The sequence below is a fragment of the Denticeps clupeoides genome, chromosome 3 (genome assembly GCF_900700375.1).
Source record: "Denticeps clupeoides chromosome 3, fDenClu1.1, whole genome shotgun sequence".
NCBI classification, from domain to species: domain Eukaryota; kingdom Metazoa; phylum Chordata; class Actinopteri; order Clupeiformes; family Denticipitidae; genus Denticeps; species Denticeps clupeoides.
The window spans coordinates 374,584-401,087 of record NC_041709.1 but is presented as its reverse complement, the minus strand read 5'-3'; the positions used below and the strand labels follow the sequence as shown (position 1 = coordinate 401,087).

At 46.5% G+C, this 26,504-nt stretch overlaps 3 protein-coding genes across 7 annotated transcripts; 1 reads left to right on the top strand and 2 right to left on the bottom strand.

The window, feature by feature from the left end:
• Window positions 1-1,734: 1,734 nt before the first annotated feature.
• stard7 (StAR related lipid transfer domain containing 7) lies at window positions 1,735-8,452 on the bottom strand. Its single transcript, XM_028971380.1, has 8 exons — window positions 7,560-8,452; window positions 7,308-7,471; window positions 6,744-6,793; window positions 5,586-5,696; window positions 5,187-5,269; window positions 4,995-5,094; window positions 4,804-4,888; window positions 1,735-3,677 (listed from the first exon to the last, which is right to left on the bottom strand). The coding sequence occupies exons 1-8, from the start codon at window positions 7,964-7,966 to the stop codon at window positions 3,508-3,510; spliced, it is 1,170 nt and encodes a 389-aa protein (XP_028827213.1). The 5' UTR covers window positions 7,967-8,452; the 3' UTR covers window positions 1,735-3,507.
• Window positions 8,453-9,701: 1,249 nt separating this feature from the next.
• slc20a1b (solute carrier family 20 member 1b) lies at window positions 9,702-19,399 on the top strand. 2 transcript variants are annotated; one of them, XM_028971379.1, is made up of 11 exons: window positions 9,702-9,852; window positions 10,851-11,559; window positions 11,711-11,851; window positions 11,942-12,027; window positions 12,346-12,442; window positions 16,274-16,393; window positions 17,161-17,385; window positions 17,683-18,244; window positions 18,583-18,768; window positions 18,852-18,936; window positions 19,043-19,399. In XM_028971379.1, the coding sequence occupies exons 2-11, from the start codon at window positions 11,217-11,219 to the stop codon at window positions 19,196-19,198; spliced, it is 2,001 nt and encodes a 666-aa protein (XP_028827212.1). In that variant the 5' UTR covers window positions 9,702-9,852; window positions 10,851-11,216; the 3' UTR covers window positions 19,199-19,399. The 2 variants fall into 2 exon arrangements, with proteins under 2 accessions (XP_028827212.1, XP_028827211.1); XM_028971378.1 differs by having other exon boundaries at window positions 9,702-9,999.
• A 1,757-nt stretch (window positions 19,400-21,156) lies between these two features.
• LOC114785314 (coiled-coil domain-containing glutamate-rich protein 1-like) lies at window positions 21,157-24,777 on the bottom strand. Of its 4 annotated transcripts, none has more exons than XM_028971381.1 (14): window positions 24,617-24,777; window positions 24,463-24,504; window positions 24,327-24,362; window positions 24,183-24,242; window positions 24,079-24,111; window positions 23,964-23,990; window positions 23,852-23,878; window positions 22,084-22,107; window positions 21,975-22,004; window positions 21,887-21,904; window positions 21,717-21,743; window positions 21,525-21,629; window positions 21,357-21,386; window positions 21,157-21,277 (listed from the first exon to the last, which is right to left on the bottom strand). In XM_028971381.1, the coding sequence occupies exons 1-14, from the start codon at window positions 24,669-24,671 to the stop codon at window positions 21,252-21,254; spliced, it is 540 nt and encodes a 179-aa protein (XP_028827214.1). In that variant the 5' UTR covers window positions 24,672-24,777; the 3' UTR covers window positions 21,157-21,251. The 4 variants fall into 4 exon arrangements, with proteins under 4 accessions (XP_028827214.1, XP_028827216.1, XP_028827217.1 ...); XM_028971383.1 differs by having other exon boundaries at window positions 21,597-21,629; window positions 24,617-24,775; XM_028971384.1 differs by lacking the exon at window positions 21,357-21,386 and having other exon boundaries at window positions 21,597-21,629; window positions 24,617-24,775.
• Window positions 24,778-26,504: the final 1,727 nt, after the last annotated feature.

The window sequence follows — 26,504 nt, the reverse complement described above, 5'->3', positions numbered from 1 at the left end:
TTTAAATAACTTGCTTTAATGGCCCTGAAGAAAGAGCATTGGGAACTCTGGAGGGACCGAAATGCTTTTTTAATTTTGCTCCTCGTCCTTTATCATTCAGTCTTCCATCAGCTTTGTTCATTTTCAGGCATTCAACAAGTCAGCAAGTAAATCATATCCATCTTTTTAAGATGCTGTCATTCAAATGGATCAAGATGACCTTCTCATGGACTCCAGACTGAAGTCAAAAGCTTGACCTGTGTCATTCTGCCCAGGACTCCATTGTGCTTGATCTAACCATGCAGTTCCTCTCCTGTCCATGGTTGTGCCAAGCACTTTGGAAGCTTGTCAGCATCTACCTCGCTGTGATAATTCATTTTTTTCTAATTTTACTGACCGAGGATCTGCTATGTCTTTATATGTCTGTTTTAATTCATTTTGCCTAAAGATTTGTGCAGATGAAGACATGATCTTTGGACTTCATTAAGATTTAATAAAGACAGAAAGAAAGAGCACAAAAATAAAATACTTCAAGAATTGTCTCTGTGAGTGTTTGAAATGTGTATTGACTGTCAATGGAAATGGCTAAAATCTTTTTTTTTACTAGATCAGTTTATCATGAATTCATTTTATCTTCCCAGGAACGGGATATTGTATTATTAACCTGCAATAACAATAAAGTGTGATATTCCCCAAAGTGTGATATATCAGGGCTATTGAGTGGTCAAATAAAAAACGATATGTATAACAGTATTGTACAGTATAGTTAGAATTCCATTATTAATACATGCAGTGGCCCTGGAATGAATCTGCGCAGTAACCATGTGACTGAACCCAGCCACAAATCACATGATCTATTCGCTAGACATCACTGAATAAACTCGAACAATTCAAAAGAAGATTAAGCTGGAAGCTGCCCTGAAGCATGCCCCACCCCTTATGTAAAAGTAATAAAACTTATAATATCAATCAGCCCAATCATTTTTAAACTGATTTTTATTCATGCCAACATGCTGAGGGGCATCTGTGACGGGTAAACGTGAAACTTGATCCCCAATTCGTTATCAACCAACTACAAAAGGCCACGGAGAGTGCGATGGACCAATAAGAAGACAGTAATGCCTACACCCTGGACAGTTATTCTGTGAAGAGACATGATCACAGAGACATGATCAGAGGTGGGCTAAAAATACCATCAATTCTAAATTCCTATCCAGATAAGCCCCCTTGACCCCGTTATTACACCTACAGAAAGACAGGCTGGGTGGGAATACAGTCAGCCAAGTTTGCTTTGGTTTGCATACGGTCATTATGTTTACGATAAGGAAGTTGGATAACCGCCGAATTTTCATCGAGAGCCCAACTTGGCTAAAATCCATTTATGCCCTTATTCAGAGTAACTTACAATCAGTAGTTACAGGGACCGTCCTCACGGAGCTACACAGGATTTAGCGTCTTGCTCAGGGACACAATGGTAGTCGGTGGGGTTTGAACCGGTCACCCTAAATTAAATCAAATACAAAACTAATAAAATATGATTGACATGACAAATGTCTTCACGGAGTTCAAGCTTCAGTCTTCAAAATGTTGTTAGAATTCAGAAGGCATACATGGTGCCTTTTAGCGTCTGGAAGAGTCACGAGGGTGGACCAGCCCCGTGATGTCATGAAGCATGAGTGTTTGACCTCCAAGCAAGAAGACTCCAGATCACGATACATGATACAATACCCAGTTAGGGCAGAAGAGAACAAGGCCTTCTTATTAAAACATTCTTTATTGTTTTCATGTCTGACAGTGCTGCCTAGCCTCAGAGACACCGCGGTGACCACGGTGACGTCATTCTGCCCCTCCATCCTGAAATGCATAAACCAGGCAGCTCAAACAAGGGCAATTTCTAACAACAACTAAAGATCCAGGGTTTAACCTCAAAATATCAGATATATATATATATACACCAACACCAAGCTGTTAATAAATCCCACATTAAACAGGTTGCCATCTGGGCTGGTCAAAATAGTGCTGTTCTCATCTTTCTATTTATCATAATACATTCATAGCTATGAAATCCATATGCTTGCACACACACACAATCAATCAAACAAACAAAAATGGATATGACAGATTTTGGCAGACGCTACCATTTTCCGTGAAATAAAGTCACAAGAAAAAAAATGATCGATCGAGGTCGCAGTCAATTAGCTAAAAAAAACATTTTTTATTTTATTCTCCGAATTTATTCTCCACCTAACAGCAGCTCTAAAAAGGTGCTTAGGATGGAATAGCTACCAGAAAGACTCATTTATTCTTATTTTGTGCCAAACAGGATACGTTTAGGAACCGTTTTGTAAAATTTAGTTTACACTCCAGTGCTTAACAACATTTTCATCAGGTAGATGTCAGATATTAATTAGATAATAATCATATTTTGAGCTAGAAATAATTAACACTGAAAAGTTCAACACATTGGCCCAGTCAGTCATGTTAGCAAATATCTTAGGTGAGTTGTGATTTTTTTTGCCAGAACAGTTCAAACGGCAGCGTAAATACAACTAAAGAGCAACCGTTCAGAAACAAATATTAAATGTTTCATTTGCTAACAAGGCCTTCGCAAAAGAAGACCCCCTTTCAATCACCCTCATCGGGAAAATGACGACAGAAGGAACAATTATTAATGACAGGCAGAATGCTCCGTTCACTCGGTCAAGTCCAACTTCGAACCACCTCGCTCCAGTACAGGCAGGAGCCGACGAAATGGCAATGGGGTGCACCTGTCCATACCCCTCGGCATGGGCTCGTCTGTGGACACGATATGGCGAGGACAGATAGCAGGTACAGTGCCAGATCCTCCAGATTTAGACCTGACAGGTCCATCTTCCAGTACGCAGCATTCGTGATCCACGTACATGCTTTTGAGTTCTTGTGGATACGTGTGCACGTTTATAACTGAAATGCAGAGCTGTCGTATCAGATTGGTTTTTCCCACTTAAGACGTAAGACACACCCCTTTGGTTCAGAAAGAGGACTGGATGTCTTCATGAAGGCTGTCTGGCTTGAAAATGTTTTATTTTATTTATTTTTTTTAGGAAACTGAACACTAATAAAAAAAAACACAAAATGTGGGCGGCCCAAAGCAACAGAATGTCCTCGTGTTCGTATTGAAAACATAAAATGTGCAGCTACAGAGGTGCATTTTTGTGAATTATCTGAAGTGCTGGTTTCCTCCCTTATCGTTAAAAAACCCACGAGTTTGGCTTTCACTACACGACTAAGCCGTTTGGACAGACAGCGAAACACATGGCTGGAAAACTACTGCAGAAAGAGTGCAACTGGGGCCAGAGTCAAATGGAGGGGACAGAAAAGGCTGAATCTCATCTTGTGAGTGAAAGCAGTGAAGTCCGTGTTCAGTAAAACCCATGGACAGCCCACAGAGACTGGTCCTAACCTGTGGCTAGTTTAAGTTACTTCACATCACAACGTCCCTACAGGCTTCCTAGTATTACTGGGCCAACGCGATGCTCCAGCTATACATCAGGCATAGATCTGCTCTTGGCTTGCAGCATTGTGTGCGTTGTCCCCGCCCAGACGTTCCTGGCTTGTCTGGGAGACCTTGAATACTCCAGTGTAGTCATGGATGCCCATTTCTAGGTTCTTTGCCCTCAGAGCAGCAATGTGGAGCTTCTCAAGGAAGTCAGGCATGCCTGTGAGCAACAAAAGCACTGATGAGATGCTGAACCTGAAAATGCAACAGCAGAAGGTCTTTTAACGTGAGATTAGATGCAAGTATATGAAGGTAAACAATAAAAAACTATTATTGCAACAAGTGCACCTTTCCACATGTTCTAGACTACCTTCTAACTTGTTCTTTCTAGAACCGCTGCTAACCCTACCTGAGCCAATCTCAGGGGTCTTCATGGACAATTGTGGGTTGGACAGGCAAAACCATTTGTCAAATTGTCCTTCAGGCGCAGACTTTGTCAAATACAAGACCTGACAACAGTGGCCTGCACATCCTCCAGCTTCTTTAATCCCACACACATATCTACATTTCACAATGAGCGTTCCAGTGGTTGACCTGCCTTTTACAACGTCTAAGGAATGAGCTACGAAGGCAATTCCTGGGTGTTTTTCAGTCGTTATCCAAGCTGCTTTATCATGCTTTCGTACAAGGACCACACAGTTATGGTGCTGGTTGCCCTACAGATAAATTCCATTTCTTTTTTTCAAATAAAACCTCGAAATCATCATAAGCCTTACGCCTTGTCCACATGGATGTTCATACATGTTTCGTAGTTGCTTTTGATGACCGTTTCACTAGCGTTTGCTGGTCACTGTTTAACTTTAGTCGGGTTTTCGGGAGAAAACGTTGCGTGCAGCGTTTCCGTTCCACGCAGACGCTCACCTAATACCACGCATGGCAGAAAAGCGCCTGGTTCAGACATCCGTGTGAGCGAGGTCCTGGTCTCATGGAATTGTATTTAGTGCTCAAAACAACCTACATAACACGGTATAATTAAACACTATTTAATTCTGTAGATTGACGGTGATTCGCTTATAGTACAAAACACAAAGTTTTAAACTTGGCCATTCACAAAAGCCAACAAGAGGGTGTGTTCACAACAATTAGTTTGATAATCAAGCATCACCTCTCATGAGGTGAAGAGGATTTTGCTGCTCTGTGGAATACTCCCAATGTGCACAAATAAAGCCATTTTCATTGAGAATGTGTAACCTGGAAGCGTTATGGCAAATTCGCTCACAATTGAACAAAGTTTTGGATTCATGTTTCCGAACATCCATTATCCTGATTCTTCAATAAAGACTCACCACTGGACACCATCCAGCTCACACAGTACCGAGGAAAGACAGTCTGGGGGTCATCGCAGTATGTCAGCAGGTAGTCAAAGCCATTCTGTGAAAGTAGATATTGAGACTTGTTAGACATTATTTGGCAAACCATTTAAACAAGAATAAACTCAAGGAAATTATGACCAGCAAAAATATGAATATTCTCTCACCTCATCAAAGGACCTATGAGGACGAATAACCATTCTCGACTGGTAGGAATGAACTCGGACAAAGTCTTGGCTCTCAGGTACACTGGGGTGCTCCACAGCTCTGTATGATAAATCAGGTTAAAAAAAGATTAATAATAATATAATATATTTATGGATTAACTCAACAACCGGATAAGCAAACAAGCGAATTACCTGGAGACCAGCACCATCAAATTCTTGTCCATGTCCACATCGTAACGTCTCACGTAAACATAGTCTCTCGAGTACAAAGGATACTATTGGAAGAGAACAGATTTAGAAAAAAAAAATAAAATAAAAAGGTGGTTTGTGCTTTCTTCCTTAATGCAACGTAAGACTTGTGGCAAAGGCTTCCACCAGACCAAGAGGGTCTATTCTGTAACTGTCTAGAAAGTTTCTCTGAACGACTTAAGTCAATTAAGGGCGAGAGGATTGGAGTCTTGTCCTCCGATAATTCGATTAAATTCAAGGCAGTGGAGCCGACAACATCTACAAATGAGAAGAATGAGCGACGGCATGCTGCAAGGAGAGATGCCCGATTACGACATTCCACGGAAAACACAGTCTACTTACCGGAAAGTGTGTGGCCCAGTGCACCACTTCAGAACCTGTGCTGACGTCCCGGTCCACCACATCCAGTTTGATCACCAACGCGTCCCACTTTTTCCTGTACTCAGTGTCCAGCTGGAGAAGAGGGGACAGTGTGAGACGCTCATCATAGTACACAAACACAGAACCGCCTCACAAGGGACAAGCAAGCAAGCATTAAACTGCCCACTGGGCCTTTACAACACAAACCACTGGTGAAAGTGACCTAAATGGCCACCTGACACATCTACTTATCAGGTAGCGCCCTGCCACCGGAAAACGTCCTGTCCTGAACAATCACATTTTCTGTCTCGTCCATGAATCACAACTGCAGTATTTTCATACCAACCACACCAGACACAATCCAGATGTATTAATCACTCTAAAAAATTATTTTCTTTATTTAGCATGTTTTTGAAAAGAACTGAGAAAAATGAGGAAATTAAAAGTGTTCTGCTTGAGAAAGGAAACGTACTGAAAATGTAAAAATGTTTGACCACACTGAACAATTACAAATGTTAATCTGTAAAACTCTTTTTGGCTGAAGGTTATGAGAACAACGTCGAATTGAATACTCTGTTCACGAGGGAGCCAATCTTTTGGACCAAATGACCAGTTCTGGGTTTGGTAAAATGCACCCACATTTGGGAAGATTTGTGCCATAATTGACCAAGAAAACTCAAGAGAATCTGTTTGGTCGACCAAAATTGACAGACCAAGCAATTTTCTTCATGTGCTGCATAGCTTGACTACACACAGAGTGAAAATCACAAGTACGGTCCAAAAACTACACAAAAATCAACCATAACATTAGCACCAGGTAAAACAACACTATGATGTTACACTGGTACCGGGGTAACATCAATCAGACAGCAAGTGAACCTTTTGTTAAAAGGTGATGCCTTGGCCTCCAAATTCTCCAGATTTCCATGCAACAGCGCATGGACACGCTGACAATACAAGTCCAATCCATGGAAGCACCAAATGGCATCATGCAGAACTTAAGTCCAGTGGAGTCAGTGATTCCCGGATTCATGGCTGTTTTGGCAGTAAATCGGTACGTTCAACATTAGGCACATGGTCATAATGTTATTGCAGATTGGTGTACATACATGAGAAGCAAAAATATATAATAATAATTACCTGAACATTAAAGAACTGTCGGGGTGTAATGTCTGTGTAGGTGCCAAATACTGCAGAGACAAAAAAGGTAAGTATGTAAATAACCGCAGATTTATAAGCTGGTAGGAGAAAAACCAAGATTAATGGAATGACACTGCACCTAGCGGTTAAGGAAGAGGGCCCCATAATTAGAAGGTTGCCGGTTCGAATCCCGGTCCACACACTGCTCACCAAAGGTGATGGTTAAAAGCAGAGGACAAATTTTTTTTTTTAGTCACCGTGTGCTGTGCATCACAATGACAATCATTTCACTCTCTCATTACCAATACAGGCCTGTGTGTAGTCAGGGTGGTAGTAGCCTAGTGGGTAAGACACTCGTCTCTAAACCAGAAGACCCAGGTTCAAACCCCACTTACTACCATTGGGTCCCTGAGCAGGACACTTAACCCTGAGTGTCTCCAGGGGGGGGACTGTCCCTGTAACTAGATGCTAAATCTTACACATCACGTCTAAGAAAAGTGATACGGTCTGATATATAAAACGCTCTTGGAACTGTTTTTACACTGAAAACCCAATCCGGCTGACCTCTGTATTCAAACAGATGGCTGCCCTGGATGGGTCTTCGCCACAGCCGGAAAGTCTTCTTCTCGACAACCACTTCCCAGCCTACTTCTGCTTCTCCAGGCGCCTTCCCTTTAGGAGGACTCTGGTTCCTCGCCCCTTCCAGGGCCTGGATCTCCCAGGCACATCTACGTGGGGAAGATGCGACAGAAATTTGGAAGGTAAGCATGATGCATTTAGTTTTATTTAAAACCACAGTGGGGTTTAGAGCCTCACTTGTGCAGCTCCTCGTCCCGAATCTTCTCGTCCTCCCACATGAAGACCCCAGCCAGGGCCGCCAGCAGTTTTCCGGCCGGGGCGTGCTTGCTCTGGAAGCGGCGCCACATGCTGCCAACCAGGGTCCACCTGGTTCGCTCCGAGTACAGGTTCGAGTACAGCTCGCCGACCTGAAAGGCGCGCCGCAGCCGCTGGCCGGTCACGAAGCTGCAGTGGTTGGCGAGGATGGACACCAGGCCTTCCCTCTTCCTCTCGCCGCATCCTTCTCCCGCTCGCTGGAACCAGGAGAGCAGCAGGCCCAGCCGTCGGCCCAGCCACACCGCCGCCCCCGGCCTACCGCCGCCTTCCCTTGTCGGTGGGCGGGGGACGCGGAGCCAGATCGGCCGGCCGCGCATGGACGGAAACATGTTCGCGTTCGCCCACGTGTTCTACTTCCGAGCTGGACACAGCGCGGTCATGGGGACACGGTCACGGACGCACCAGAGCCGTTTCAATCTGGAATTAGCGACAGCTAAACAGCGACGACATCGCGGTCGCAAGACAGTAACAACATAAAAACAGACACAAAGCGCTGCTTCCTGCCACGATAACACCTGCTCTGCTAGTACCAAATAAAATAAGTTATCGGTTAATATATATAATAACAAGTCCGCATTGCCGTGGAAACAACCACTGACCGTCGAGCTGAAGCACCATGCACCAGGAGTGACTGTAACGTGTTAATGCGGCCGCCCGCCATTCGTCGTACTTTTAACCCCGTGTGTCAGACTGAGGCGGCGCGCCATACGCACTCCGCACACCTCTGCTCAACTTGGCCGTGGCACACGCCCGCCTCTCGTTTTCCGCGCTGTCAAGTCGCGATTCCCCGATTGGCTGTGACTGCCAAGTGAGGGTTATTATTGGCCGGTGAAGATGCCATTCAAATTTCGACCTCTGCTAGCAAGGCTGGTTGAGTCGGGCTTTTTTTTTTGCGTCAACATTCGAAAGGACCCTTCTGAAGAAAGGTGAAAGGGCGTCTGTGATGGTGCCTGATTGTCACTGTTCAAGTTTATTTTATTTATTACCCGTACGTTGTATTTTTTATTTATTTATATTGGAAGCGTTCTTGGTTCGAACGTTGAATTAAAAGAAATTAAGGCATTTGTACATGAAGATGCTCTCATCTTCTTTAAAAGTAAAAATGTTCCTTTATACAACTTTGTTGTATAACATGTTTTACTATTTCTAGACAGTGGGTCGTTCTTTCAGTTATTTCAGTGTTAATTATTTTTTTAGAATATAATAAATGCGAGATATAAATATAAAACATTAATATTTTAAATCAAACGTTGAATATTAGATAAAAAAAACGGAGAATTATAGTTTAATATACATTGCGCCAGTAGAATACTTTAACACTAAGTGAAGTAACACAGTGCATAAAACACCGTGTGCATAAAATGTATACATTGTGAGAAAAAGAAGTGAATGTTACTAAATATGCACCTCCAATTAACTTTAAGGCACACTGTTTGGATGTAAAAACAATATTAATGTAATTTTAAAGGACAAAAAGTGTCGAACTACATTTGTGTACCTTAACAAATGACCAAAAAGACCGATTTTAAGTTTTCAGAGGTTTCGCTTCAGTAAAATGCATTCGCTCTTTCGACCACGTGAGGGAGCAACGACCATCACTCCTTAATTTTTTTATATTTTATGAACAGTAAGACAAGATAAAGTGTTTTGCTTTCAACAAATGTCTGTCTGACCCAACGACGCCTTTTATATCATATATTCTTATAAATTAATATAAAATCTGCAGGTCACCGATCTACAAAGAACAAAAAAGGGGATATGGGAAATTCTATATGAAAACAGGTTAGGGCAACACCCTAATCAAACACTAAGCCCTGGGCCTACATGCTTCCCCACTGGATCCCGACCACCGCGCGATGGAGCTCAAAAGCCTCAAGACGCTTCATCGCGACATACTTCCGCTTTTGGGGGGGTTCCTCTTCCCTACCCCACGGAAAAAAACACGGGGCTCTGCGTCAGACCGGGGGCGGGACCTCGCCTACGTCACTGGGCCCGACTCCGCCCTGCGGAAGGCAGCGCGGGTTTAAAAGCGGAACCCAAACCCCGCCCCCCACCACCACCGCCGCCGCCGACGCCTCCACGCAGTCCGTGAGCCGCAGGTGCTGTTGGACCTCGCCGTTCGGGGGTCCGGGACGACCGCTGACCCGGTTCGCGTAGCTGTCGGCCGTGACGACGCCAGAGAAAACGCCTCAGATACGTTTTACTCGAGGAAATTGTACGTGACCGAAAAAGGCGGCTTTTTGTGTGTGTGTGCGCGCGCTAAGCCGTGTGCGCGCGCGCGCCCCGCTAACCGGTTAAGGCAGGTTGAGACCGCGAGCGGCAGCGGGAATCTTTCTTTAAAATTCGCACTTCTCTTTTCCCGGTAAGTACTTTAATTCCCACTTTCTGTTGTGGCAATATAGTGGTTGACATTTTCGTTCGTTCACTTGGCGTCGACCGCTGCTGATTTGACACTAGCTAGGAGGCTAATAATGCCCGCTGGCCTTTAACGTCCACGTATATTGACTATCGGTTCTCTTCCTTTAGGGTTGCTCTGTGTTTTTTACTTATTTAATCGTACTTGTAATCGGTGTTCTGGGTTTTTTTTTTCCCCGGCGGTCGCAAATCTTTTGCCAGCGAAGGCTCTCTTCCTCAGCGCCGTCGAAGGACCGAATGAATGGGGTCGACACGTGTTGCTGCGTATCGCTCCCGGTGTTCTGACATTCCGGGTCGTTCGTCGAAATGATCCCGACGTCAACGAATAACGCGGATCGACTGGCTTAAAAAAATCCCAGTGCGGTTCGTAACAGGTTTAGGTGCCATTTGGGCGGACAAGATTTTCTCCGCGGATGAGCAGCTGGCGTGTCGGTCCACGACACTTCCCCATGTTTGGCTGATGCGGCCTGTTCGACGTACTAGTTTGAAAGGACTTTCTTGTCGCGTTTTTTTTTATTTAAGACCATTGTAATGCGTCGTTTTAATAGTGAAGTCTTCGTCAGCGCTTTGCGAGTTGTCGCGTCCCCCCTTCAAATTGCTTGCAGGGGTGCCAGGTTTTGCGGTTCGTTGTGGAACACGGTGTAAATAATCCGCATTTGATTTGAAACTCAGTTTTAAAGCTCGTGTAGACGTTTGATGTGCTGCCTGTATGGGGAAGATGTTGCGTGACAGTCTTTTTCTTTTTTTTTTTGTGTGTGATTGCTAACTTTTATTCACGATTATTTTTCCCCTTTGCAGGAAGTTTCAGCGCTCACACCTACTGTCGCTGTTGCACAATGGATGTCTGTTCAGTCTGCTTACTTCACCAAAGCCAGACCAACTGTGGCAAATCCAGTCTCCTCAGAGGATAGCAATAGCCCCACCCGGCTCTTTCCCTTGAAGCTCCTCTGCTGTTCTGTTGAGTTAGAACACGCAAGAACTCCTACTTGAAGTGTTGAGTTCTCATAGCCAAGGGTGAAGGTTGGTCTGGGCTGGCAAATCTGAACACCAATACCTCAGCTATTCTGCTGTTTAACAACTCAAAAACCTATTTACCAAAATTTGGTAGATGTTCCTGTAAGGTTGTGAAGTTAATCCTTGCCTTAGTCTTGAAAAAGTAAAACCATGGTTTCAACAACCTCAGCTATTGCCCTGTTAGCCACGACTGCGGCAACTGTGCTGGACCTCACTGACTATCAGTGGCTCCTGGTGGTTGGCTTCGTCATTGCCTTCGTCTTGGCCTTCTCTGTGGGTGCCAATGATGTGGCCAACTCCTTTGGAACGGCAGTTGGTTCTGGTGTGGTTACCCTTCGCCAGGCCTGTGTCTTGGCCACTGTCTTTGAAACTCTGGGCTCAGTGCTGCTGGGGGCAAAGGTCAGCGAGACGATCCGCAAGGGCATCATTGACGTGGGCATGTACAACGGTTCTGAGCATGTACTCATGGCGGGCTCAGTCAGCGCCATGTTTGGTAAGTTACGCAATGTGCAGCTTTCTTGCCTTTTTTTATTATGTTAAATGTTAAGTGACATACGTTTTCCTCTTGGTCACAACAGTAGTTTGGATTTTGACACTTTTGGCTGGGATTCTGCATTTGAACGGTAGACATTCTTTGGTCACAGGTTCTGCAGTTTGGCAGTTGCTGGCATCATTTCTGAAGCTCCCCATTTCTGGCACTCACTGTATTGTGGGGGCGACCATTGGTTACTCACTGGTGGCAAAAGGTCCAGAAGGAGTCAAATGGCTGGAGCTTCTGCGGATTGGTGAGTCAGCTGGCTTTTTCCAAATGCACGTCCAGGTTCCTTTTTCATGGTCATAGTAAATTACTAAGCTCTCTTTAATTTGCTCCATAGTTATCTCCTGGTTTCTCTCTCCGCTCCTGTCTGGAATAATGTCTGCAGTCCTCTTCTACTTTGTCCGCATGTTCATTTTGCACAAGGTAAGAGGCAGAATTTATCCAGAATTCCACTGATGTTTATCATTGTTACCAGCAAGAAGCTCTCTTGAGGGTGCAAGCAATACCAAAACCCTCGTGGTTTTGGTGGTGTCTTGTGAACATCTTTGCAGAATCTTAGAAACAAAGCTGTGTCTTTACTAGCATAAAGGTTCTCTGTTCCCTCTGGGAAGTTAGCCACACACCCATTTTCTCTTATCTTGGTATTAATGTCATCCACACACAGGTTACATTTTGCTTTCTATGTATGGCATGATCGCTGGTTTTCGGGTCAAATTTCTTATTTTCGTTGTCTCTTTACAGAAAGACCCAGTGCCCAACGGCCTTCGGGCTCTCCCAGTGTTCTATGCAGTTACCATGGGAATCAACCTGTTCTCAATCATGTTCACAGGAGCACCGAGTGAGTAGCACTAACCCAAGTTTTTTTTTTTTTTTTTATTCTTGTTCGTCTGTTAGTCCCTTCTGTCCCATCCAGACCAGTGTATTTGGACCGGTCATCCCAGTCTTAAACCTGTAGGGGCTTTTGGAGGACTGGACAGTGGACTGAATATGAGCTTGGACTTTGCAAAGGTTATTTTGTCCATGTCCACCAGACGACAGGAAATTAGATTGAGGAAAGGCATTCCTCATTTTAATTTTGCCCTTTTTCCCCCCCAAAAAAATTCAAATCCATATTAAATGAGCAACTTTTGCTCCTTTTTGTTTTCTTTTACCTACAGGGCTCAACAATTCAAGGAGTCACATGGGCTGGGCATTAATTGAAGGCTTCAGGCCACAAATGTATGTGGTCAGACTTCACCGGCAACATTACAGCGTTGCACAATCACAGCACAGGCACTGAGCTCTGGAGCGAACAAGAGTGTGACTGTTACACGTCCTGATAGTCTCAGGCAGCCTGTAACCACCCAGATGCCTCTTGAAATCCAGTGCTGCACCCTCAGTGTAGTTAATAACTGTTCTAAGGAAGTGTGTAAATCAGGCGAAGGTTATCAGGCCGATCCTCGTCTGTGTTGGCAGCGGTTTTATAGAATTATGAAAGGTCTTTTGGAGTCATGTAGACTTGGTCATGACATTGATGTCATATAATTGACCTCGATAATGATTCCTTTTATCTGCCCCATGACTTATGGGTGTGTTTCAGATTGAAACTCCTCCCTGTAGTCTTGAACAATGATTTTTGTTCTTTCGGGTCAGGTCTGATATGCTGGAAATTGCAGTAATTATCCAAATTGATTGAGAATAGGAAGACCGGAGCTGCCAATTCATCGCCTAGGAGACATATGGACTCCAGGAGCACAGTGAAGACTTCACACACATTCCCAAATCCACCCTGAGTGACGTCAGAGCAGTCACACTGTCTGAGGTCTAAGTAGCTGGCTGTAACAGTCCCAGATTAACTCCTGATTATTCTGATCTTTGGCCATGCATAAAGCGTCTGCTGGTGTCAGATGCTCCTGGATTATGGGTTTAAAAGGCTGCGGATGAGTTCACTGGCCCTCCTCATTTGCCCCCATTACATTCAGGTACCCGTATCTCTAGTTTCATGCAATTATTTCTTTAAAATACAGGCCTACATGTAGGCCCAGGGTGTAGCCCTAACCTGTTTTCACATACAGACTTTCCCATATCCCCTTTTTTTGTTCTCTTTGGTCTTGATCTTTATGAATCCCTGTGGGGGATTTTCTTCTTTTTTTCCCCTACAAAAATGGACCGTTTGTGTTCAGGACTCTCTGTACTGCTTTTATTGAAACAGGGCCAGGTGGAAGAACACACGGGGTGTCCTAGAACATTCCGATGAACAAATAGAACCAGAGGATAAACAGACATCCGTTGAGGGTCTGTACATGCCTGTATGCAATTAAGTCAGGAGTGCCGTTACTTTATAGGTTATGCTGACAAGCGTTGGGGCATGAGGACACTCGCCACCTCGTAAATCATTCCGCCCTCTCTCCCCGCCATGCTCGTGTACCCCCTCCCAAATTTAGGCTGGTCGCTGTAGTCAGCCTGGAAATTTCTGCCCCCGTACAGTCCAGCAGAGACGCGTCATCTGCTCCCTTCATTGTGTCCAGTGATTGTCCGGCCTTTGACAAAGAGGGTGCTCACCCAAGTTAAAATGGGAACCGTGGATAAATATTTATCTGCCTGTCTTATTTGGCCTGAGGGGCAGCAGTGAATGGGCCGTATGAAATCAGGCTTGTTGGCACCAGTCTACTCGTCCCAGTCTCTTGTCTCTGAGCTGAGGGTGGAATGCTAATTTTCTGGTCTGATTCCCCTTTGGAAAACAGGCAGCGGGGGGTCACTGGTTGCTGGTGGATCAGAATAAACTGATTGAAGGCCGCTGCTGCTTTTTTATTATATAAAATGTTCCCTCAGATATCCATTCTCTGTTCTGCTTTTATAGCAGATAAAATGGTAAACTGAAATCAGCCCAGTGAAGTGATTGTCACACGTGATACACAGCAGCACAGCACACAGTGCACACAGTGAAATTTGTCCTCTGCATTTAACCATCACCCTGAGTGAGCAGTGGGCACCATGACAGGCTCCCGGGGAGCAGTGTGTGGGGACGGTGCTTTGCTCAGTGGCACCTTGGCGGATCGGGATTTGAACCGGCAACCTTCTGATTATGGGGCCGCTTCCTTAACCTCTAGGCCACCACTGCCCCACTGTGCTCAATAATGCATAAGTTATTCCACCGATCATATTGTATGATATTGAAATCCTAGTATATAATTATTGGCGTCTTCTGCCACACATGGCGAAGATTGAGTATGAATGTCCGGGTTCCAGACATGTTTACTACAGCGACCGCCTTCGTGAGCAGAATATTAATAAGCAGACTGCTGTTCTGAAAGGGTGGGGGTAACACTCTTCACCTGGACTCGGGCTTTTACTGCAGTGACCTGGATTCACGACTGTCCTGAATCTCAACATTGGAAATTGATGGGCATTTCTTGGTAAAAGTGATTTATGGATGGGGGGGGGGTTATTTATTTCACCCCGCCACCCCAAAGCATAATAAAGGGTATAATAACTAGGAGTCTAGTCCACACTGAGTCATAAACAGTCATCTTGTTGCCACAGAAATGAGGGATGGTGCCTTCCTGTCTAAAAAAACAAACCTCTCCATTGTGCGCTGTGACCCGGTGGATGTCACGCCCCCCCCTCCTGGCCTGGTTTGTTTGCCGCCGTGGCGTGGCCGCAGTCACCGGCCGCACCCCTGTCCATGTTTGACTGGCCCGGTCTGGGATGTAACACCACGAGGCCTGTCGGCTCTTACAGGGCAGTTGCAGAATGCAAGCTGGGTTGTGCAGCGTTGAGCAAGTTCTGGTTATGTAACGAACCCACAGCTGCTGTTTAATGTGAGTGGCTCTGCAGTCTGCTGCAGGCCCATGTGAGGTGTGCATGTGAGCGAGGGCTTGGCACGCAATGCTAGTGCAGCGTCGTTCTGCATTATCGCATTTTTCATTTAGACTTTCCTTTTGTAGATGTTTTATGCCCTTGTTTTTCTTTTAAATTACAATCCCTCGTTCTTTTGTGCTTCCCGCTCGGCACATTTCCCGTGGGGAAGATGATGTGTAACGTCTGCCTTCCCCTGCCAACATGCCCATCCTGTCCCCTGGCTGCACGGTGGCCACATTCTTCCACGCCATGGCTGCCAAGACTGCGGTAACTAAACTTTCAGCAAGAGCAGCTACGGACCCCCCCGTTTCACCCCTCTGGTTTATGAAGTCTGGGTGGGGTAGCAGGGGGGTATGGATGGGGGAGCTGCACGGCCTTTTAAGGTCCTCGCTGGCCATGTGCTGCAGAGGTGACCCAGGTCGTGTCACTGCGTCGTTCTCTGCCCGTCGCCACCGGAGGCGGTACGCATGCGTCTGTACGCATGCGTCTGTACGCATGCAGCGCATACTGTGCAGGGCTGTGGCATGTCCCACCCCGCTGCTGTTGTCCCCGACTTCGATTTCCCCTCTGGTGGGTTTTCCGAGTAATGGGCCCTTTCCTCCCCCCTTCACGTCTTAATTTACCTTCTAAATTTACCCCTCCCTGTGCAATAGCATGCTGCCCTGTGACACTTTTTGAAGTGTGTGGTGGAGTTTCATGGTCCTGATCACCGCGTGGTGCTCGCCGCTTCGGCTCCAGATGTGCGGTTCCTGTTCTCAGGTTCTCTCAAAACCGATCTCCTCTCTCTCTCTCTCTCTCTCTCCCATCGGGCCCCTGCCGGTCCCTGCAGTGCTGGGCTTCGACAAGCTGCCCTGGTGGGGCGTCCTGCTCATCTCCCTGGCCTGCGCCGTCATCACGGCCCTGATCGTCTGGTTCGCCGTCTGCCCGCGCCTCAAGAAGAAGATTGAGCGTAAGTGTCACCTCGCACCCCTTGGTGGGGTCAGAGCGGCTTATTGAATTACTCATTTCTGTTCTTAGTAGCCACCTGCCTGCTCCTGTGTGGCCATGTAGAGATTTGGGTGTAAATTTACACCGTTTTCCACGGCTCTGCCGCCGGTGTAAGCGTGAGGAGGGATCTTACGGGTAGCGAACTGATCTCAACGTGTGCAGCTTGGCCACGTATAATGTAGAACATCTGGAGGGATATTTGGTGAATGGTTGGGGAGGACATGACCGTCCTCTCTCCATTTTAATCTGTCTCCATGGGCTGCTGAGTCCATCTGGATGGCGCCAGCCGGTTCCACGCGCCGGTGGTTCTAATTGGGTCATTGTGAGCCAGTAATTGGCCTTCGCCCGGTGAACTAGAACATTCCACCGAGACCGACCGACTTAAGAAGTTGCAGCGTTAAGGCCGTCTGCTGGCGTGGCTTTTCAGCGTACTAGTGTCTCTGCCTCACCGGTCTTAACTGATCTACCCGCGACTTGGCACGTTCCTGTTTACCATTCGCAGAAAAGGCGCTGGAATACGTGCGGAACTGGTTCTGCAGGTTATTGCTGCGAACTGGTGAGAACTGCACTGTTCCGCTTTCAAGACGGCTTTATTTCATCCTTCTTCATCCATGAATGGGGCCATCTCCCATGGAATGCGCCCCCTGCCACATTCCAATGGTTTGGCCCAATCACTTAACCGATTTACCTTCCCGAGGGACGTAGTGTCAACGTCTTTGTCCCTCCCAGGTGAAATAAAGTCTTCCAGTCCATCTGAGAGCCCCCTTATGGAGAAGAGAGAGGTGCACAGTCCCATCCTTAAAACTGTTCCCGAAGAGGTTCCTGCTGACCCCACCAACCCCCCTCTGCCCCCACCTCCTTCAGAGGAGCGACATGTGACCTTTGACATAGGAGACTCTGAAGAGGCAGACCCCAAGGACTGCAAGGAATTGGACACCAGCAATGCCAGCAACGGTGAGTCTGGTTTGATTGCAGTGAGACTTGCCTGGCGCTTCTGCCTTAGGTCACGTTTGATTAATCGCAACCGATTTAGATCGTTTTTTTTTTTTTTTTTTCTTAGTTTTCGTGAACTCATGAACTCCATGTCTACGGTGATCTGGTGCCCTGCAATACAATACAGAGAGCTACTTATCCATGTAATGAAGGAAAAAGCACAATTTTATATTTTCAGAAGCAGAAATGTATTTTTTACTTTCATGTAGACGTTCTAATGCAGTTTTAATTATTTATGGTTCTTTTCTATTTCTGCAGTTCCAAAAACTGTCCATGTCCAGTTCAACACAGGCTCTGGCCCCACCCACATGCCCAGTAATGGCTACAGCCAGTACCACACTGTGCATAAGGACTCTGGCCTCTACAAAGACCTGCTGCACAAACTGCACCTGGCCAAGGTGGGGGACTGCATGGGCGAAGCTGGAGACCGGCCCATTCGCCGCAACAACAGCTACACCTCCTACACCATGGCCATCATCGGCATGCACAGCGACTTCCGACCCAAAGACAGCGACTTCCGCGCGCCCGAGGACGCCGACAAGGACAAAGCCGGGCTAGCTGCGCAGGAGAGGAAGCGCGTGCGCATGGACAGCTACACCAGCTACTGCAACGCTGTTGCGGAACATGGCGTCCCTGAGGGTGCGCTGGGAGAGGCGGAGGTGACCTTGCAAGTGACGGAGGAAGAGGAGGATGCTGGGAGCAGCCGCAGCTCGCTGGAGGAGCCTGAGGCGGATCGGACTGAGGTGTCCATGCTCTTCCAGTTCCTGCAGATCCTCACCGCCTGCTTTGGCTCCTTTGCTCATGGTGGAAATGACGTCAGGTAAAGCTCTGCTGCGTGTGCAGGCGTGTCCCCTGCCGTGTTATACCTCAACCCCGACAAGGCAGCTTACATCAGGCGGGTTATATACATGCTGTTTACTGCAGCCACTTATGTAAAAATGAAGGAAATAGTAAGACAGTAAAACGCATTCAGGTCGAGTTAAAAACATCAATTGTGTGTAGCTCATAAGGAGGCTATTAATGGGCTTTTGCTGGACCAAAGTTTATTCTATAGCTGAAATATAAGAATTTTCATCCTCTTCCAACAGCCAATTGGATGTTTGTTTGTGTGTATAATATAATTTTGTGTGTGTATAATATATCTGTTTCTTTTTGCAGTAATGCTATTGGTCCACTGGTGGCACTGTGGTTGGTGTATGACACCCAGTCGGTGGTGTCCAACAGTCCAACCCCAATATGGTTGCTTTTGTACGGTGGCGTGGGCATCTGTGTTGGGCTCTGGGTTTGGGGTCGCAGGGTCATCCAGACCATGGGCAAAGACCTCACACCTATTACCCCATCTAGGTAAACACACACACACACATTACACTTCTTTCCTTTCAGACATCAGTTTGGAACTCACGTCGTGTATGACTTGTTTTTACCAGCGGTTTCAGCATTGAACTGGCGTCGGCTGTCACTGTGGTGGTTGCATCAAACATTGGCCTGCCCGTGTCCACAACTCACTGCAAGGTAAGATGTCCCAGGAGAGCGTTCTGCAATTCCCGACTGGTCGCAGCTCTTGACCTGGATTTGCGACGGTCACGAATGTCCTATGTTTTCCCGGCTACGTGTGTAGGTGGGGTCCGTGGTCGCGGTGGGCTGGCTGCGTTCACGCAAGGCTGTGGACTGGCGTCTGTTCCGTAACATCTTCATGGCGTGGTTCGTGACCGTGCCCATCTCCGGCCTCATCAGCGCCGCGATCATGGCCTTCTTCACCTACGTTGTCCTCTGAATGAGCCTGTGCTGGAGCCAGAGGAGAAGAGCGAGAGGAATGCGCCAGCACTCATCCCAGCGGAAGGAAAGTGGGGAGAGAAGGGAGAGAAGAGTGATGGGGAAGGCTGTACCTTGCTTAAACCCCTCCTGTCATACCCCGGAGGGGGATTATTTAGCAAAAAAAAAAAACAGGAACCTGTGGTTCTTGGCTGTTTCATTTGCAGCCTGCAGTGACTTTTTATAAAGTCGGAACATGGGAGCAGTTTCTTTTATGCTTTTTCTTTTTCCTTCCTTCCTTTCTTTCTTTTATTAGCTGTATATTTCGCATTTCATTTGCCCCTCTTCATTGTACATACTTTTTCCCCCTCTTTTATACATTTGTGTAGCTTATTTTTATGTAATTTCTTTTTCCAACAAACATTACAATGCAGTATTAGATTGATTCTCATGTTTGCGCAGTGTGTATAGATGAGCGGTATTTGGGCTAAAACGAGGTTTACATGCGTTTCATGACTTGAAATTTGAACGTGTGTGTTAAGGCTGGTTAATGTGAAGTTCTGATGGTGGTTCACTTTCACCCCACAGCTCACTCCACATACACTACAGAGGTCCTATTTACAGCCTCTTCTCTTCTCTCCTTTAAATTTACTCCCGGATCCTGCTCGGCAGCACCAGAAATGCAACTCTCATCGTTTGCCAATTTCTCCTGTTACATAGAGGGTGACCTTCCCCTGTCCCGCCTTGTCCCTGCCCGTATCGGGGCAGCGGCCGTCATTTGTGAATGTGCTTTACCGGTGTTTTACAGAAGTAGACGTTTACTGTTAATTTCTTATCGCTCCAGAAGAACCCATGCGAAGGCAGGTCAGTTCTTTCTCTTTTTATCCCCCCCCTTCTAAATGCAGTCAACTGAACTAGAGTCACGAGACCCTGCAAAGACGTAATATTACATCAATTTAACTATCGTAAACTATAGCAGCGTCTCTTAATAGCACAAGCCATCGGTTACCACAATTTCCTTGCAAAACTGATATCTAGATTTCCAACTCCTGTTACGTCACGTCTGGCCCGCGACCGCAATCTGGGGGTTCTTTTGGGTTAAAGTAAAGCATCTGTGTGCGGTGAAATTACAGCGCTTGTGTTTTCTGTTGCCATATATACTGTTGTCGGTAGAGACGGTGGTGGTACTACCGTTGTCCAGGCGGCCTTTCATGTGGCTGGTCTTCTCTGTTTGAGGACTTATAACGGTTTAATTATTCCAGAATAGTTTTTTTTTTTTTTATACATTTGCAAATATTCACAACCAATGTCGAGTATGACGGGACGACTCCATGCTGTTAAATTAGCTTTAATGCTCATTCGAAATGCCAAATTCTCAGCTGCCTGCTTCTTCTGGCACCTGCAACAGCTTCTGGATCTTTCCACCTGAGCAAACACGTCACCGCGGGTGTGTGCAGTTAGCAACCGAGCAATTACTTTTCCCCCGTGTTTCTAGTGAAACCTGAGCGAGTGTGACGCTCCGACGCCGCATATCGTATGTCTGGTCTTCACCAGCACTCGTGTAGCCGTGCGGTGCTGCCGCAGAACGCCCACACGCCCTCCTACCTGCTACAGCCCCGCCCACAGAGGGGTGTTGAGTGAAGTGGGGTGGGGCCTGCTAACTCTGCTGCTGCTGCTGCTGCTGATGATGATGAACAGGCTGCAGTTCTTAATGCACTTAGAGCTTTGGAGTTGCAGTAGTTGCCTTAAGTTTTCATTTTTATTTTTTTATTATTTTTTTTGTTTTTCTTGTAGGTACCAAAGAAAAAATGAGGTTGTGTACTGAGCTTACTTTTTGACCTGCATTTGGGAAAGGAACAGGAAAAAATCAATAAAAAATATGTAAAACCTCTACTTTGCCTTTTGTGAATTTCTGTGCCAGGCAAATATAAGTCCATGTGTGATTTGTAGCCGAAATGAATAAAGTCCTGACAGCTGAGGTGGTTTGGAGTAAATAGAGATTTTTAATTGGTATCTTTGTTCATGTAAGTAGGGCGAACTTGTGCCGTGTCGTTCCTCCTCCTCCGCCGCAGATGCTATTCTCCGGTTATTTCCAGGAGTCCTGGGAAAAAAAAAAAAAAAAAAAAACCTCCCTTATAAACTCTATAAAGGCCGTGAAGCGCCAACCTTTCCAGACTGACCTGGGTTGGTGGTGGGTGACCCTGGTGTTCCTAAAATAAAGGGACGGTGCACAGTATATAAATCAGGGTGCTGTTTTGGTGGCCTGAATTGGTGTCCCAGATCGTGCGAGACATTTGGACGTCTATTTCAGTAAACAAGTGTGGCTCAAAATGGAACCGCCGCCGTACTGGGGGACGTCTGGATGAAGGCGGGCTTGTAGGAGCTGAAACGAGTAAAACGTGTCTGGAGGTGTCTGGTACCTTCTTCTTCTGCCAGCTGCTCCATGAGTTCATCTAAAAAAACCGTAAAGCAATCGTGATGGCAGGTTTGTACGAGGAATTTGTTTTGCATTAGAATGGAGAGATCAAAATGGAACCGACCTTTCTCGTCTTCTTTCTCATGGTGTTCTAAATGCAACATCAGATCAATATTTTATTGTATAAAATATTATAAAATTTAAAATAAATTCATTAGATGACACATGGAACTCTAGGGAAATAGTAACAGTGAAGATTAAGATTTCCACACATGTATGATGGGGTACAGTTACCTCGCTTTCGCCTTGAGCCTGGAAGTAAACAGCAGTGTCATTAATATGAAGTCTCATGCACTCTGGACGCAGTGGAGGTCGTACGTACCGTTGGACTCGTCATCGACAGGCTGCGTCTCTGTAGGAAAGTCAAGGTGTTGAGAACCTCTAGGCTGTGAGTGTGTTGCCCTCTACAGGCTCCATACAGCAGATCTTACCTTCCAGAAGCTCAGCTGCTGCTCCTGAGGAGAGAAGAAGAGAAGAACACGCTGAGACGCCAACCGTACCTTCACCTGGTGTTCGTCATGAAACGACCGACAAATAATGCGCCGTGCATTGTTTTGTGGGGTTCACATGCGCCGTGCATTGTTTTGTGGGGTTCGGATGCGCCGTGCATTGTTTTGTGGGGTTCACATGCGCCGTGCATTGTTTTGTGGGGTTCACATGCGCCGTGCATTGTTTTGTGGGGTTCACATGCGCCGTGCATTGTTTTGTGGGGTTCACATGCGCCGTGCATTGTTTTGTGGGGTTCGGATGCGCCGTGCATTGTTTTGTGCGGTTCGGATGCATTGTGCATTGTTTTGTGGGGTTCACATGCGCCGTGCATTGTTTTGTGGGGTTCGGATGCGCCGTGCATTGTTTTGTGCGGTTCGGATGCGTTGTGCATTGTTTTGTGCGGTTCGGATGCGTTGTGCATTGTTTTGTGCGGTTCGGATGCGTTGTGCATTGTTTTGTGCGGTTCGGATGCGTTGTGCATTGTTTTGTGGGGTTCGGATGAGCCGTGCATTGTTTTGTGGGGTTCGGATGAGCCGTGCATTGTTTTGTGGGGTTCGGATGCGCCGTGCATTGTTTTGTGGGGTTCGGATGCGTTGTGCATTGTTTTGTGGGGTTCGGATGCGTTGTGCATTGTTTTGTGGGGTTCGGATGCGTTGTGCATTGTTTTGTGGGGTTCGGATGCGTTGTGCATTGTTTTGTGGGGTTCGGATGCGCCGTGCATTGTTTTGTGGGGTTCGGATGCGTTGTGCATTGTTTTGTGGGGTTCGGATGCGTTGTGCATTGTTTTGTGGGGTTCGGATGAGCCGTGCATTGTTTTGTGGGGTTCGGATGCGCCGTGCATTGTTTTGTGGGGTTCGGATGCGTTGTGCATTGTTTTGTGGGGTTCGGATGCGTTGTGCATTGTTTTGTGGGGTTCGGATGAGCCGTGCATTGTTTTTTGGGGTTTGGATGCGCCGTGCATTGTTTTGTGGGGTTCGGATGCGTTGTGCATTGTTTTGTGGGGTTCGGATGCGCCGTGCATTGTTTTGTGGGGTTCGGATGCGCCGTGCATTGTTTTGTGGGGTTCGGATGCGTTGTGCATTGTTTTGTGGGGTTCGGATGCGCCGTGCATTGTTTTGTGGGGTTCGGATGCGCCGTGCATTGTTTTGTGGGGTTCGGATGCGCCGTGCATTGTTTTGTGGGGTTTGGATGCGTTGTGCATTGTTTTGTGGGGTTCGGATGCGCCGTGCATTGTTTTGTGGGGTTCGGATGAGCCGTGCATTGTTTTGTGGGGTTCGGATGCGTTGTGCATTGTTTTGTGGGGTTCGGATGCGTTGTGCATTGTTTTGTGGGGTTCGGATGAGCCGTGCATTGTTTTGTGGGGTTCGGATGCGCCGTGCATTGTTTTGTGGGGTTCGGATGCGTTGTGCATTGTTTTGTGGGGTTCGGATGCGTTGTGCATTGTTTTGTGGGGTTCGGATGCGCCGTGCATTGTTTTGTCTGGTTCGGATGAGCCGTGCATTGTTTTGTGGGGTTCGGATGCGTTGTGCATTGTTTTGTGGGGTTCGGATGCGCCGTGCATTGTTTTGTGGGGTTCGGATGCGCCGTGCATTGTTTTGTGGGGTTCGGATGCGCCGTGCATTGTTTTGTGGGGTTCGGATGTGCCGTGCATTGTTATGAATGAATGAATTATATTTGATATAAAGGATATGAATTCATATCCCTTCTTACCCTCTGGTTCCTCGGCTTCCATCACCTCTGCAGTAGAAAACAGGAATAATCACCACCTTCTCTGTTCCGAAGCAGCACTGTGAATTCAGTACGTACGTGAGGTGTCCCTCACCTGGGCTCTCCTCATCCTCTTCCTCATCTGGGGGTCAGGAAAGGTCATCATATAACTACCGACCATAAATAAATGAATAAGCTGTTCCCGGGCTATTTATTTTCCAAAGATTTACCGATGGATTGTGGGTCTTCCATGCTCTCCTTTTCTGGAAGAGAAAAGTCTTGGTCAGCTGACGATGACGTGAATAGACGTTCTACGCCGTATTCACCGAGTTACCTGCTGGTGTCTGCACTTTGTCCGCCCCGCTGACCTGAGACGCCACAAACTCCATCTGATCTAACGCACACGCCATTAAAACACAGCATTCATAAATTGTTCCGAAAAAATGACCAAAAATGACAAACCGCTTGTGATTTTTACCTATTTTCCTGATTTCACTCCACATATCCATAAATACTAAAAACGTGAGAGAGAAAAAAAAGTGACTTTATTTGATTAATTTGCCAGTGGTTTTAATGAAGTGGTTAAAGGAGGAAACTTGATGAAATGATATCACCTTTCTCCCCATTTTCATCTGACGCTATGGATGCAGCAGAAGCTGGAGAGGATGCAACCAACCACAACACAAGTCATGCATCTTATCGTATATCACGCCTATCTTGTTAAAACACATCCACTCAGCTACTCTGTACATTCGGCGTGGAACTCACCGCGGTGAGCGGCTGCTGCAACCAGGAAGGCGAGAAGTGGGGCGGCCGCTCTCATCTTGGGGTGTCCGACGACGGCGTGAAATCTTCACTTTGGCTCCTGCAGAGATCAGCTGTTATAAGGCTGCTGGGATCACATGTCTGCCATCGACTGGTGGGCACAGTGCTATTGTCACAGCGTGCAGCTGGGTGGCACATCGTGGACCCCACACAGACGCGGCATTATTGGGCCACTGAAAGGGAGGCATTGTTGGTGCCCCCGTCAGTAGCCCTTTTATTTTGGCTGCTGGGGTCATGCTGGTAATAGATTTGAGCGTGAGGGCGGGGGGCTGTGGTCAAACTGTCAAAACGAAACTAATTTCCTCTTTGGAACACAATGACAAAAAGGTGTTGCCATGCGAAGACAATCAATTAATTGTGCAAACAGACCTGATGTCATAGAAACTGGCACCCAGAATGCACTGCTCTGTGATCTTTGTTTTTGCTCGTCTTGGCTCTGGGAACGTAACGTAATGTTAAATGTATTTAACTAAGCAATACATGTCTGTTTTCTCTTATACTCAACACAACATGTAAAGAATCTGGAACAAATGTCATATTCAGGGACAAGATACAGCCTGAGGATTGTCAACGTTGGTCAACAGATATGTTTGAGTTGCCATATAAAACACTTGAATCCGGCGCATGAGGGACGTGCATCATCCTCACAGGCTCCTCCCATTTTAAACGTTGCTCACTGAAGTTGATGAGTAATTGCACTTATTCTTACCCCTGGACTATTCTTGGGGTTTAAATTTAGCTGACCCCAACTAAATTCGACCACGTCACCCCGGTCTTGCAATCACTGCACTGGTTACCCATCAATTTTAGGATTGACTACAAAATCCTACTTTTGACCTATAAAGCTCTAAATGGTCTCGCCCCGCAATACCTGAGTGAACTTTTAGTTCTTTACGACCCGCCACGCCCCCTGCGATCAAAAGGGGTCACTACTGGTACCAAAAGATCCAGACACAGCGTCAATTATAAAGTCCACTTTATCACACAGTCCCCCTGTTAAATTCACCCTAGTTAGGATGTCCTAGTTAGGGTACCGGGCCACTGTAGCACCAATATACCACCATAACCACATATTTCAGTATCGGTCGTACAGTGCAACCGTCTGCCGCTGCCTCCAAGACACTGAATGAAGCGTCCAGACCACCTGCAGACTCCAGTGAAGAGACCAGCGGATGATTCCTGGTCCCACTGCAATGAACTGCTTACAGGACGACGTAGCATGAAACAAACAAGAGGGTCACCACAGCCACCACCTTCATAATAACATAATAACGCAACGTACACCATGACACCGGACTAAACAACTACCCTGCACTGTCCAGCACCTCCAAACATGGACAGATGCTCCATACTACATTTCACTTTTCCACCTCTACAACTTTATCTGTTCTTGGCCAAATCATCACCAACCTACACTGACACATTTACATTTACAGCATTTATCAGACGCCCTTATCCAGAGCGACTTACAGTCAGTAGTTACAGGGACAGTGTCCCCCTGGAGACACTCAGGGTTAAGTGTCCTGCTCAGGGACACAATGGTAGTAAGTGGGATTTGAACCTGGTTCTTCTGGTTCACAGGCGAGTGTGTTACCCAGTAGGCTACTACCACCTCTTGCAGGCTCATGCTACCTTGGAAGGGGGTCCAGGGTTTCCCAACGTTTCTTCCTTTCTTTTTCCTCTCCTTGTGTGCAGAAGGGTCAAGTATCGGGGTGTCAACTGTAGGGCCTGTCAAAGCCCATTGAGACATACTGTATGTGATTATGGGCTCTATAAGAAATAAATGTTGTTGTTTATACCCCAAAAACAGAACTGGAAACTGCATACTAGT

What these genes read in the sequence shown, in the direction of transcription:
- stard7 (XM_028971380.1), bottom strand. Translation starts at nt 7,966, where the DNA reads ATGTTTCCGTCCATGCGCGGCCGGCCGATCTGGCTCCGCGTCCCCCGC. An exon ending in CGGGACGAGGAGCTGCACAA is followed by an intron (nt 7,472 to 7,559) that starts GTGAGGCTCTAA and finishes TTCCCCACGTAG; the next exon opens with ATGTGCCTGGGAGATCCAGG. An exon ending in CTCATAGGTCCTTTGATGAG is followed by an intron (nt 4,889 to 4,994) that starts GTGAGAGAATAT and finishes CTACTTTCACAG; the next exon opens with AATGGCTTTGACTACCTGCT.
- LOC114785314 (XM_028971381.1), bottom strand. Translation starts at nt 24,671, where the DNA reads ATGAGAGCGGCCGCCCCACTTCTCGCCTTCCTGGTTGCAGCAGCCGCT. An exon ending in TGCAGCAGCCGCTCACCGCG is followed by an intron (nt 24,505 to 24,616) that starts GTGAGTTCCACG and finishes CATCCTCTCCAG; the next exon opens with CTTCTGCTGCATCCATAGCG. An exon ending in TGAGAAAGAAGACGAGAAAG is followed by an intron (nt 21,630 to 21,716) that starts GTCGGTTCCATT and finishes CGGTTTTTTTAG; the next exon opens with ATGAACTCATGGAGCAGCTG.
- slc20a1b (XM_028971379.1), top strand. Translation starts at nt 11,217, where the DNA reads ATGGTTTCAACAACCTCAGCTATTGCCCTGTTAGCCACGACTGCGGCA. An exon ending in CTCAGTCAGCGCCATGTTTG is followed by an intron (nt 11,560 to 11,710) that starts GTAAGTTACGCA and finishes CTTTGGTCACAG; the next exon opens with GTTCTGCAGTTTGGCAGTTG. An exon ending in CACCAGCAATGCCAGCAACG is followed by an intron (nt 17,386 to 17,682) that starts GTGAGTCTGGTT and finishes CTATTTCTGCAG; the next exon opens with TTCCAAAAACTGTCCATGTC.